Source organism: Thamnophis elegans, chromosome 16 (genome assembly GCF_009769535.1).
Source record: "Thamnophis elegans isolate rThaEle1 chromosome 16, rThaEle1.pri, whole genome shotgun sequence".
Classification (NCBI taxonomy): domain Eukaryota; kingdom Metazoa; phylum Chordata; class Lepidosauria; order Squamata; family Colubridae; genus Thamnophis; species Thamnophis elegans.
In genome coordinates this window covers 1,812,821-1,826,628 of record NC_045556.1, presented here as the reverse complement: position 1 = coordinate 1,826,628, position 13,808 = coordinate 1,812,821, and the positions used below count along the sequence as shown (strand labels likewise).

Here is a 13,808-nt window from a genome sequence, read left to right as displayed (position 1 = left end):
CATCCAGGCGCAGAGAGAGCGGGGAGCAGATAATAGGCTCAAGCCACAGTCAAAGTGATAAGGGAGGCACAGCAAGCCGAGGGAATGCTAAACAGTTACGGGGCTGACAACGCCATTGTTTGGGCCATTTGGAAGCTGGCAAAGCGAGAGACGAAAAGGTCCTCAGAAGACCAAAAAATAAAAGGAGCTGAAAGGTGTCAGGAAGGGGAAAAAAATAGACGCATTTGCCAAGAAATGACGGGGTGTTTCATGCTCTGTGATGGGGTTTTTTTCCCCCCCAGCAGTCTTCACCAAGGCGGGAAGTGCTTCAGCTGGCCCACCTCTCTTCCCATTTAACTCAGATGATCTCATGTTTATTTTGGAGTCTGGTGCTTCTCTCATTGTCCCTCCACCCTATCTGTTCCCAATGAAGGGGATTAGCCTCATAGAAGCCATGCATGAAAGAGAATATTAAGGCGGCCACACACAGTCGCATCCGGAAATGTGCTCGGAATGATCACTGAAGCTCTGAACACCAGTTAAAGCGCCCGGCATGCATTATGGATGGGATCTTCGAAGGGACGGGCTGACTGTATCTCACATCCTTTTGGGTAGATTGTCTTCTTGGTGGCACCAGGAGGAATGATAAAAGCTTGGTGGGCGAGCTGTTGAGATCTTCCTCCTGAATGTAGCGGGTGGCTATTGTCTTCCACTGTAGAGTTGTCATTTAACCCAGCTTGACATCCGCAGATCAGTGCAGAAGGTTCTCACCATCTCCAAGTATCTCCTGTATCAAGCTGGTCATAATCCCATCAGGGAATCGCATCATCTGAGTCGACTTAGCAATAGCAATAGCAGTTAGACTTATATACCGCTTCATAGGGCTTTCAGCCCTCTCTAAGCAGTTTACAGAGTCAGCATATTGCCCCAACAACAATCCGGGTCCTCATTTTACCCACCTCGGAAGGATGGAAGGCTGAGTCAACCCTGAGCCGGTGAGATTTGAACAGCCGAACTGCAGAACTGCAGTCAGCTGAAGTAGCCTGCAGTGCTGCATTTAACCACTGCGCCACCTCGGCTCTTCCTGTAACTTGGAAGCTACAACTGACATGGGATGTGGTACTACACCACCGAGCAGACTAATCCCTGTTCTGGAGGAACTTTAGGCATCAAGACTCAGTCCAAAGTGTTGATCACCTAGAAAGCTTTTTCTAGGACATAGGCTGATTGTCCCCTTTCTGTAGCTTCTGCTTGACCTACATACTACAGGAGAGAGAAGATGGTCCAGATATCCACCTTGAAAGTAAAGAAGGGCCCTGGGACTCAGAGATCGGCTTTCATAATAGTAGCTCCCCTCCCCAAACAGAGATGGCTACCCAAGATTAGTTGTGTCTCTGTCCTGATTATTCTTCAGAAGATAATGAAAACTGTGTCCTCTTTAAAAGAGCATTTAGACTTGTTTGACAGCAAATATGGGTTTTTTAAACCTTTTCTTCTACGTATGGATGTTCCGTTTTTAATGATGGATTTACTTCAGTGTTTAATGTTGTTAAATCAATCAAAGTCCGCTCAAGATGCTGGCTAAGGAAAAATATGTGGCAAGAGGGAGTCAACTGTAGAAAAAGGAACTTGTTCCACTCCAGAATGGACTTAGATTTCAGAACCACGGAGAGCTACCTCAGAGCTTCCCTCCTTAGAGCTCTGCCTGGATGAATTGACTATGGCTTGCAACTTCCAGCCATTGTTTGAAGCCTTACCTTTTGCAGGTAAATTGTCTTTTGAAACTTTGGGCTTCCTGTCTTAGGAATTCTGGGAGTCGAAGTCCACATGCCTCAAAGTGGGAAGTCATTCCAAGCAATGACTGAAAGCAATAGCTGTGTCTCCTCATCATCATCTTCTGATGACAAAGCATCCTGGACTCTCTTAGCGCTTCCTCAGAGCACCACGTCCCATGTGTCTGAAACCCCACAGCCCACACTCTGTGATGAGATGGGAAAGGATGGTGGCAGTGATGGGTAGGGAATGACTCTTGAGCAAGCTTCAAAGCCTGTCCTATTTAACCGTCAAGGCAAAGACTACGATGAGATGGTGGAGAAGGCAAAATCAGCAGGTTGTATCGTTGAGGATGTGATTTGAATAACAGATGTTTTGACATTGATTGTTTCTGGGTACGAATGTCTAACCATGTGGTCCCCCACTCCTGTGAATAACTCGGAGAGGCAGGCTGACATTAGTTCCCCTTGATTTATTACTCAAGATGAAATGATTGAAACACAGATGACGCAGTCTTAGCTATGATCAGGGAACATGTTGTCTCTAATGGCATGTGAAGTGTGTAATTTATTTTGCGGTATGAGACATTCCCCGGCACTATCTACTTCTGCAGATGGAGTTTATGAGCGTGAGGATGTTGGTCTCAAGTGGTGATTAAAACACATCTGCTCAATCACATTTCAGCAAAGTGGTAGGGGTGAAACTACACCCCTACCAGACACACCTTCTCTCTGCAGGGACATTAGCCTTGCTTGGAGTTTGGGTGACTTGGACAAACTATCGCACGATTATGCCACCTTCAGAATCTCAGCCACCTCCAGGGGCAAAGCAGATAATAGCTAAAGCACTTAGACTTATATACCGCTTCACAGTGCTTCACAGCCCTCTCTAAGCAGTTTACAGAGTCAGCATATCGCCCCCACAATCTGGGTCCTCATTTCACCCACCTCGGAAGGATGGAAGGCTGAGTCAACCCTGAGCCGGTGAGATTTGAACTGCTGAACTGCAGATAGCAGTCAGCTGAAATAGCAGTTAGACTTATATACCGCTTCACAGTGCTTCACAGCCCTCTCTAAGCGGTTTACAGAGTCAGCATATCGCCCCCACAATCTGGGTCCTCATTTCACCCACCTCAGAAGGATGGAAGGCTGAGTCAACCCTGAGCCGGCAAGATTTGAACCGCTGAACTGCAGATAGCAGTCAGCTGAAGTGGCCTGCAGTACTGCACCCTAACCACTGCGCCACCTTGGCATCTAATTCCGATGCCTTTCAGATGTGATGTGGGTAAAACTCCAGGGAATCTGCAGGTGGCCCAAAATATTGGAGAAGCTTGGGCCAACCTCAAAGAGCTTGATAGAACTTGATGCCTTGGTGAGACTCTTCTCCCTTTGGATAACAACTTGGAGCCGGAATAATTGGGTCCTTCACTCAGCCTCCTTCCTTCTTTCCGAAGCTCTGCTAAGTTCAAGGCAGCTCCAAGCAATCATGGTGAGATTCCTGCTCTCTTCCAAAGTAGACCGTTTGATAAGGATCCATCTTCCGTATCGGTCTTGGCTGTGGAATCTGGGCACTCAACGATTGATGTGCAGATAAAAAGCTTCACTCCTCTTCCTTCCTTCCAAAGCCATCTGGCGCTCCTCGCTCCCCATACGCTCTCAACGTGTTTTCTTTCGTTATCGAGATAATTGAAAACGAAGCTTTCTTCTGATTTTGGAATCGATTCGGGACGGGGGAGGATCTGACAGGTTTCAGAGGCTTTCAAGTCCGGGGGGGAGGGGGGAGGGGAGATGGTTTCCTCGCCCCTCAAACCTGGCAACCGCAGGGAGAAAATTAAATGGTGGGATTACCGCGGCTTGCCTGCGCCTAGATTTTACGGTGCGGTTTTGCAATGGGACAAACGAATCGGAGGACATTCCGCTTACACCAAACGCAGCTGTGGAAAACCGGTGTTTTGAACTGAATGTTTTGTAGCCTTGAAATTAGGAATGTTGCACGTGTTAATATGGAGGGTATTTCCCCCCCCCTCTAAATCTGAACAAAACCTTTTTGCAAACATGTAAAAGAGAGGATTTGTGCCTGAAAAAATTATAGCATGAGAAAGAGGTGATGAGCTCTTCCACGCATAGATTCACTCGCGGTTAGGAATGGCAATTAGGATGCAAATATTTATTTATTCAATTTATATACAGTAGCTATAATATTGACCTGCTCCAGGCCTTTACTTTGCTCTGAAAAAAAAAATACTCTGTAGAATCACATTTTTTCCAGCCCCAGTGAAAGCCGTGAGCCAATTTGTCCATTTCCACAACATCCCCAATTGGGCTTGGGGGTCATCTTTAACTTGCTTTTTCCATGGTTTAGGTTGTGTGAAGACCATGCTTAGTGTTATGAATCAACGTATTGAACAAAGGAAGAATAAGGGTTAACTCAATAACCAGGTTAAGAGGGATCTGTGACAGCAGCCATGCGGGTGAAGCCAAAGCTGTTGTTGGGATAATGGTTTAAGACAGTGGTCACCAACTGGCAATCCATGGACCTCTGGTAGTCCACAGAAAAATTATTTGCATTTTTTATATTGCACTAAATCAGGGGTCCTCTAACTAAGTCCCTTAGATGGATCCGTGCAATGAATGTTTGTGTTGCTGCAGAGAGTCTCCCCCTTCGGGGTCTTTTTGTGGGGGTCGGAGGGGGGCAGAAATTCTGACTTGGGGTCTGCTTCAGCCTCCTGGTGGGGGGCTTTGGGCAAAGGCTGGAGGGAAGAGCCGCTGGTGGTGAAGAGCCGGAGGGCCTCGTTCCACTGGGATTGCATCACGGCCTAGAACTGGCTGACTATCTCAGCCCACTGAGCCACCAGGCACCGGTACCTGGCTTTGCACTTCCACAGGTCTTCCCTCTGCTTGGAAAGCCTATGCTCCTAGTCCTCAGTGAGGTGCTTCTGCCGAGCCTCCTTCTCGGTCAGATCCAATTTGAACTGAGCTGTTTTGCCAACTGGGGGCTGCTTATCTCCAGCAACTGCTTCCTGTTGGGGCCCTAAGGAGCCCGGGCGGAGGGGCGAGGAGTGGCTGGCAAGGCACCCCTCTATGTGAGTGACATCGGGTTGGCCACACCCATCCAGCCACATGACCACCTAGCCACTCCCACCCAACTGGCCATTAGGCAGATCTTGTTAGTGGTCCACGGGATTTAAAATCATGGATTTAGTGGTCCCGTAGGTTCGAAAGCTTGGTGACCCCTGGTTTAAGAGTTGTCCTCCATGAAGTCTGATCTTCCGAGTTTATTTATTTATAAATCAAATTTACCTAGCTGTCCTTCTCGGGAGAGGTTCCAGGGAGGAAGAGTGGAGGCAGGCATGATGTGAGGTCTCCAGAGAGTGTTGATTGAGCCATTGTGTGCAAATAATGCCATTCTCTCTGAATAAAGACCCAACAGCTGGAACCCGAGTGATAGAGCTGTGAAAGGATTCTCTTTGCATTTCCAACTATTCCCGAGGCTGCTATATTAGGAACCCAGAAACTTAAGCAAATGTTGTTATGGCATTCCTCTGATTAGAAGCAATGTTCTAAATTAAACCGGCTTCTCTTGGGAAAGCAGAGCAGTGCCTGTACCACACCGTGGCTCCCATCCATTTTAAGTACTTGAAGTGGGCTCTCAGAGAAAGCTTTTGATGGCTTACTTAAGGGAACGGAGCTAGCTGGAGATGGTGGCTGGCATACCAAGTTGCAATGATTCATTGCCGATGCAAGGGAGGAGGGGAGGCAGATGGTCTATTGGTGAAGACTGCAAGGGACCTTCCTCCTCTCCTGTGGACAAGGGAGCTCAGGTGTGGAGATGGATCTCCCGTGACTGCTGGCCCACCTATTTTCTCTTTGGTGTCGGTCAGTGTTTCTCAACCTTTCTCAACTTGAAGTTCAACTTCCTGTTGCCGGTTAGGGAATTTTGGAAGTTGAAGTCCTCACAGCTTAAAGTTGAGAAATACTGGTTGAGGGGATAGACTATCACCATCGTCATCGTCATCATCATCAACACCACCACCATCTCTTCTACCAAGGTTGAGAAATACTTGTCTGGAGGACAACCTTGGGTGATGGAAGGCTGAGAAAAGATCTCCATTCCAGCTCTTTAATTGATGTAATTGTTGTCATCTTGCTTTGGATACACAACAAATGGTCCTCAGTGTCTTCAGGCCCAAGGAGAAGGCAGAAGGTGATAGGGAAAGACTGCAATCTTTCCTGCTCAGATGGACTGCCCAAGGGGTCGTGGGGATTAAGACACAGCTGCTTCTTTGGTTATTGGAAAATGGTCCTGGAGGAAGCAAGTACTTCCTAAGCCCTTTGAAGGCCAGGTTTTTCCTCTGTTGTAGAGTGGACAAGTTGATGTTCCTCCAGAGATTGGGACCTCTCAGCTTGCAGGGTTTTGAACATGGTTGAAATGCTGCTTTGTACATGCATTATCTAGAATCATCTGTTCAATATTAGGACTAGGTGAGAAATGGATGGGGTTGGGTTTACAGAACTCTAGAACAGGGGCCTCCAACCTTGGCAACTTTAAGCCTGGCGGACTTCAACTCCCAGATTTCCCCAGCCAGCAAAGCTGGGAGATGAAGTCCTCCAGGCTTAAAGTTGCCAAGGTTGGTGACCCTTGCTCTAGAACAATGTTCTGCAATCAGGTGCCCTGTTGGACTCTTCAGATCAGATGATTCTTGTGATCCCTTCCAGATCCATAATTGTATCATTCTCTACCAGCATTAATGTATTTGCTGGAAGGTTGTTGGTGTAGAACCCATGTGAAGGCCACTTGTTGAGTTGGGTTACTCCAGATTAAGCTGGGAGATAGAATCCAACTGAATATTAACATGGTTTCAGGATCTTCTGTAGCATCCAAAACACAATGAATACAGAAGCAGAGTAGAGACAAAACTTCATCAGGTGAGAATATCTTATTTCTTAGTGAGTATTGCAATATAAAATAAATCAATCTTCTTCCTCCTCAGATAACCTTTTTCATGCTGCTGTCAGCTGTCTGCGTGATGCTAAATTTAGCTGGATCCATTCTCTCCTGTCAAAATGCTCAACTCGTGAACTCTCTAGAAGGGTGTCAGTTGGTGAGTAATCCGAATCATCTCTCTCTCTCTCTTTTGCACACCGCTGATTTGTTTGGAAGTAAAACATGCTAAAACACATGCTGGCTTTCCAGTGGGAATTCAGATTCGTTCACATCTCAGAGGTCAAAGTGAGAGTCTTCAAATTCCTCTTTGCTCGCTCACTTTCAGAAGTTAGAGGTTAACCTGGCTTCCTTCGGAAGGGTTAGGAGGAGATCAGCTCCAGAGGTGGGTTCCTACCAGTTCGCACCTATTCGGTAGAACCGGTTCATCAAATCTACCGGACTGGTTAGAAGAGGTTCCACCAGTGGACCCGGAAAGCAGGCCACATCTACAGAAGAGGTTCCAAAAATTTTTTTGAAACCCACCACTGCTAAAGGGTTAGGGGTGCAAGGATCTTGTAACTTGACAGCTTTAAGACTTGCATGCTTCAATGCCAGAGTTCCTGAGCCAACGTGACTGGAGGAGGAATTCTGGGAGTTGAAGTCCACAAGTCTTAAAGCTGTCAGGTTTGAAGACCCTGAGTTTTTTTTTTCTAAAGAGTTAGGGGTGCAAGGATCTTGTAACTTGAAGGCTTTAAGACTTGCATGCTTCAATGCCAGAGTTTCTGAATAGCTACTTGGACCGACCTAAGTACTAATTCATAATTTCATATCCGGTCACATGGGCGGCAAGCCACTCCCATCCAGTCACATGGGTGGCAAGCCACTCCCACAAAGGAGGCCACACCCACAGAGTAGGTTCGAACAGTTGTTGAAACCCACCACTGATCAGCTCCCAGCTGACCTCCAATTCTGGGCATTGAAATCCTAGGACACCTGAAGGGTGTTAGCTTGGAAACATGGTTCTGGCAGAATGGGAACTCTTGAGAGGATGTTAGGAATTCAGTATGGAATATGAAAGTTCTTGTCTTTAGACCAGCCCTGGTCATGTCTTGGCTGGTGTGTTGAGAGACATCAAGAGTGGATGATAAGTCTGTTGATTGTAGATGACTCTATGACCTCCTAGACATGAACCCTAAGACATTGTTGAAGCAACCACTAGCTCTGTGATCACCATCTCTGCCTCCTTGCCATTTTCCCTTTAACTCTTTGCCTTCCAAACATTTCTACCTCTGCAGAATCCAAGTGTTGGAAGGGAGGCTCCTATCTATCCATCTTTCTAGGCTCATCTAGTTTGTCTTTCATCCCCTCCCCCTCTTTCTCTGAAATTATTCTGTTCAGTCTCACCGCTCTTTATGGCCCACCTTCAATTCTGATTTATCTGGAACTCAGCGGAGGAGGGGAGAGAGAGGAAAGGGGGGAGGGAGAAAGGCTGCCAAGTTAATTTGCAAATGAGCTTCCGTTTACTCTTCAAATTATTATTTTTTCCCCCCTTTATTCTGTGAAGGATGGACATTCCGGGCAAGTTAATATCCTTCTGACAGTCTGCCTTATTTATTCTTTTGAGACAAGGTGTTAAAGGCTGTTTCCTTCCCCAAGATAACAGGGCAATACTAATGAAAGGTACCTATGTTACTGATGCATTTATATTTCAGCCCTAGATGGCTCCCCTCTTCGGGGTATGGAGGGAGGTGTTTCACAGAATGTGCTAGTTAATATGAGTGGTTTAATAATATCCTGTTTTTTCACGCTGGTTTGGCATTGGATACACTCCTTCCAAGCATCAATGTCCATTTGGGGGATGTAATTGGACGTCCCAATTTTATAGAGCTTGTAGAATATGACAGAAGGCCTATAATTTTTAGACGTATTCTCCTCTTCTGATTTCTTTTGTTTCGATGCCTTCTGAATTCACTTCCTTAGAGAGCTCATTCTCAGGAAGATATTACATTTCCCCTTCCCGATGGTTAAGCTATTATATATCTCAATTTTCTGATAGGTTTTCCATTTTCTGAGAAATTTCCTGGCAGGTTGAACAATTAATCAGCGGAACGACTTCCCTCCGGAAGTTGTGGAGTGCTCCAACAAGGGTGGTTTTTCGGAAGAGATTCAGAAGAGCCCTTTGTCTGAGATGGTGTAGGGTTTCCTGCTTGACCAAGGGGTTGGACTAGAAGACCTCCGAGGCCCTTTCCAACTCTACGATTCTGTTACTTTGACTTCTGCTGTCTGCAAACAGAGACTTAAAACAGGGCAAAGTTTTCAGCTTTTCTCTGGGGTGTGTCTATCTCCATGTCCTTCCTTGACCCCACACCTGGTTTCCTCCTTGTGTGCGTGTGTTTGTGTGTCTGTGTGTGTGTTTGTCTCTTTAATAACTCCCGGGGACAAAATGAGATCAGAATCCCTAGTTCCCTTTGCATCCGTGCGTGGCTCCTTAAAATAGAAGCGCGGAAATAAAGAGAGCCAATAAGACAAATCTCATTTTGTTGTTCATGAAAGCTGGCAGGAGCTGCGGTCTCAATGCACAAAAGAAATAAGCCTTCGTCCTTATTTGGCGTATTTCTGTCAGGTTTATTCATTTTTAGAGCTCATGGAAGGAAGAGGCTCCTCTTAGCGGCCAAGTACCTCTATAGTAAGCCATCGCGGCCTATCTCAAATACACACCTGACTTTAAAGAACAAGAGCCAGCCCGGATGATAAATTAGGAGATCCACTAATCCTTTGAAGAGGAGGCGTTTGGGGCTGAATGCAGCACCTTCCCCCTAGCTTTGATTGAGATCCTACTCAGAAGGATCTCTTCGCTGTTATCTACTCCACTTGCAAAATCTCGGACGCCTCCCCCTCTTACGAATGTAGAGAATCACCATCTCACAGGTCGGCCACTGGTACCAATGCTGGTTTTTATTGGTTTATTTATATGTAAGATTTATAAACGGGCGAACTCTACCGGTTGCAGGAGGAGATGCGTCAGATACAGATGTCCTACCCTAAGGGCAGGATTAGGCCACGAAAGGCAGGATAAAAATCACACAATGAGACAGTCGCATTTGGGACTTTCAAGGGTGGAAGCGATGACCTTTGTTTCTTCTGTGGAGTCATCGCTTCCATTAAAACTCGTTTAACTATTTTGTAACACTGGATTCCAATCTGAGCAATTTACAAGAATGCAAAGATAGAATGAAGAATGTTAAAAGAGGTAAGATAAAGGTAAAAGTTCCCCTCGGATATTTGTACTAGTCGTTCCCGACTCTAGGGGGAGATGCTCATCTCCGTTTCAAAGCCGAAGAGCCACCAGCACTGTCCGAAGACGTCTCCGTGGTCATGTGGCTGGCATGACTCAACGCCGAAGGCTCAGGGAACGCTGTTCCCTTCCCACCAAAGGTGGTTCCTATTTTTCTACTTGCATTTTTTAACATGTTTTCGAACTGTTAGGTTGGCAGAAGCTGGGACAAGTCACGGGAGCTCCCTCCATTCTAGGGATTCGAACCGCCGAACTGCCGACCTTTCTGATCCGCAAGCTCAGCGTCTCAGCCCCTGAAGCCGCCGCGTCTCTGTTAAAAGAGAAAGAAACCCCAAATCCTAAACCTGGGTTAATTTCCAAGCCATGGTTACTTTGAGGGAAACCAACTGCCGAGGAAGGGCCTTCGTGTCATGACTGCTTTCTGGAAGCATCAGCAGGGTTAATGCTTGCTTGACCTGGTCTCGATCTATCCTGATGGCCTCCTCTCCCCTCTGTTCCTTCCACAGATTAAATTTGACAGCGACAGCGTCTGCGTGTGCTGTGAGTTGCAACACCAGGCGTCTGGCTGCAGCCTTGGGGAGATGTTGAAGTTGAACCCGCTGCAGGAGTGCAACACGGTCAGGTTGACCCTTAAGGTAAGTCTCCAAAGCCATCTTCTGGGAAGGACCAAGTCTTGTGGTTGGGCTGCAACCGCCTGCTGGGTCATCCCGGATCTTCGAGTCCAATCAAACTGAGACATGGCTGTGTTGTAAGTCAGAGCCCACAAACTCACAATGCAGATGTATCTTTACCAGAGGTGGGTTCCTACCAGTTTGGACCGGTTCGAAGGAGTAGGTAATAATTCGGGCGGACACACGCCCAAACCGGTTCTATTCTCGGTGGCGCCATCTTGATTTTATTTATTTATTTACTTATTTATTAAATTTATAGGCCGTCCAATCCCAGAGGACTTCGGGCGGCTTTCAAAGAAAGAAGAAAAAGAAAAGCAAAATAAAAGAATAGTTTAACAATTCCCAACACGCGCACGTTCTAATCGGGGCTGGACCTTAGCAATAAGGTCAACAGCCCCAGGCCTGCCGGAACAGCCAGGTTTTCACAGCCTTCCTGAAGGCCATGAGGGTGGGTGAGGTCCGGATCTCTGGGGGTAGCTGATTCCACAGGGTCGGAGCAGCCACAGAGAAGACTCTCCTCCGGGGGCCTGCCAGCCGACACTGTCCGGCTGACGGCATCCGAAGGAGGCCCAATCTCTGGGATCTTATCGGCCGTTGGGAGGTATGTGGCAGTAGGCGGTCTCGCAGATACGCTGGTCCTAAGCCATGGCCCCTCCCATAGGAAATAAGAGAGGAGTGAAAGGGGAGAGGGCTTTTGCAGGAAACAATTCGTTTGTTCTGTCGTTAGATTCATTTCAGGAGTGTGAAGATCTGTCCGTGAATCTCAGAGACTCTGTGCCCAGTCTTTCCTTGCACAGCTCCTCACTTGGAAAATATTTACAGGGCAGCTTTCCAAGACAGATAAGGTCTGTGGTCATAAATATTCCTTTGAAAGACTGTTTGACGGGCCTTGGCTGAATGGGAATGAGAGGAATTCACATCCGTTGAATAAAAGGGGTTTTAAAAGGGGACCAGGATTCTGCCTCGTGCTTTTTGGGGAAACCCAAATCAGAACAACTCTCTCCTTGTGGGAGGTCTCTTGTGTAGTTCATGTTGTTGTTTTTTATTATGCCTTTGTGCTGGTAGCATTTAGAACAGTGTTTCTCAACCTTGGCAACTTGAAGATGTCTGGACTTCAACTCCCAGAATTCCCCAGCCAGCGAATGCTGGCTGGGGAATTCTGGGAGTTGAAGTCCAGGCATCTTCAAGTTGCCAAGGTTGAGAAACACTGATTTAGAATGAATATCGGGGTTTGACAGCAGGTTTGCTTACATGGCTGTCAAGCTGAAAGCTTCTCCTTCGGATGACAACCATTCTCAGAGATCCTTTTCCACCGAGGGATTTCAGCATCTGCTTTGGTTAATTAGAGATGCATTTTAGCTGGAAATCCTGCAGAAAAAGAGGCAGCACCCTGTTAAATGGCAAAAACCTCATTTCCCCCCGCCAGAATATGGACTCTCAGCATTCTTGGTTATAATCAACCCTCTCAGAGAGAGACGTTGTTATGGTACAATAACTGAAAATAGTCTTCCCTCCAGTTCCAACAGGCGTTTAAATACACAATAAGCATATTTTCACTGCCTAAAAGCCATAAAGAAAAGGGGAAAAAAATAGAAAAGAAAATCTTCTGTTGGCCTGGTTAATTCCCAAGGGGTCTTTTCCTATTGTTAAATATTGGATAAACTCTGGAATTTACGCCCCCTCGCTTTAAAAGTCTCATTAAAAGCGTTCCCCAGAGGAGGCGCAAAAAAGCATTGTGTCTAGATTATAGCAAGGACCGGTTTTCAAAATCTCCTGCGCGTTAAAAGCAAAATTAAAATGTGAACGCGAAACGGCCATTATTCCCCCCCCCCCACTAGAAAAGCTTGAAAAATTATTTCAGCCTGAGATTGCTCTGAAGGAAAGAAGCGGCTTCTGGCGCAGAAGAAGCCTGCTCGGGATTCTAGTCCTCACCATATGTGCCAAAGACCTCCACGGGGGAAGGCCGAATAAATTCTCCCTTGTTAGAAGAGGCCAATGGTTCAACGGGAGAGCAGAAAAAGCAGATTTCCCCATGAAATGCAGTGCTGAAAACTCTTCTCTACATTTAAAAAAAACCTACAGGTAGTTCTTAAGTTGTGACTATTTGTGTAGTGACCGTTCAGAGCAGTGGTGGGATTCAGCCGGTTCGCACCTGTTCGAGAGAACCGGTTGGTAACTTTCTAAGTAGTTCAGAGAACTGATTGTTGGAAGAAATCTCCTTTTGTTTTTTTCCACTTTACAGGGCTAATCCTGTAAGTAAGTAGGTAGGTAGGTAGGTAGGTAGGTAGGTAGGTAGGTAGGTAGGTAGGTAGGGAGGAAGGAAGGAAGGAAGGAAGGAAGGAAGGAAGGAAGGAAGGAAACATTCTGGTGTTGTTTCTAGCCTAATCTTTATTGACCTGTTTACAGAAACTGCCTCTCCAGTTAACCCTTATTTCATTAAGAGCCGAGGTGAGCGCAGTGGTTAGAGTGCTGTACTGCAGGCCACTTCAGCTGACTGTTATTTGCAGTTCGGCGGTTCAACTCTCACCGGCTCAAGGTTGACTCAGCCTTCCATCCTTCCGAGGTGGGTGAAATGAGGACCCAGACTGTGGGGGGCGATATGCTGACTCTGTAAACCGCTTAGAGAGGGCTGAAAGCCCTATGAAGCGGTATATAAGTCTAACTGCTATTACTATTATAACAGCTAAGGCAGCATGTGTTGTTTCTCTCCCAACTCCTAAAAAAACAAAGCTTCTTTCGTGGGAGCGGGATCATCTGGGGAGATCAGGAGGTCAATTTTGAGGCAGATTGTTTTGAAAGGTTGGTCTGGCTTGCTTATATTAAAAAAAAAAAAAATCAAGCATTCAGTTAGCTCACTCTTATTTGCAATCTAAAGCCAGGTCTTGAGTTCCTCAAGGTAAAAGAGAAGAGGCAGAGCAATTTCATGGGTGAGAAGACTTTTGCTGTTCATTATCCCCTTTCATCAGGTGATTGTAGGTATCTGAGCAAGGAAGCCCCGTTACCGAGGTCAATCAAGCAGAAGGGAAGCGACCTAGATCGCATCTCCCAAAACCCACTTGCGCTTCGGATGAGATGCTAATGAGGCTCTTCCTCATGGCCCTGTCAAGTTGACCAATCATCCAAGGGCCTCTTTATAGCTTCACACCCTAATTTTGCCCTTGGCATGT

At 46.5% G+C, this 13,808-nt stretch overlaps 1 protein-coding gene across 1 annotated transcript in view; it reads left to right on the top strand.

Moving 5' to 3' along the window:
* LOC116519266 (protein FAM189A1-like) overlaps positions 1-13,808 on the top strand; it is a 74,466-nt gene that overhangs the window by 41,884 nt on the left and 18,774 nt on the right. Inside the window, exons 3-4 of the mRNA XM_032233104.1 lie at positions 6,743-6,853; positions 10,477-10,605. Of these exons, the coding sequence (XP_032088995.1) occupies positions 6,743-6,853; positions 10,477-10,605 (240 nt within the window). The remainder of the gene's footprint in view (positions 1-6,742; positions 6,854-10,476; positions 10,606-13,808) is intronic.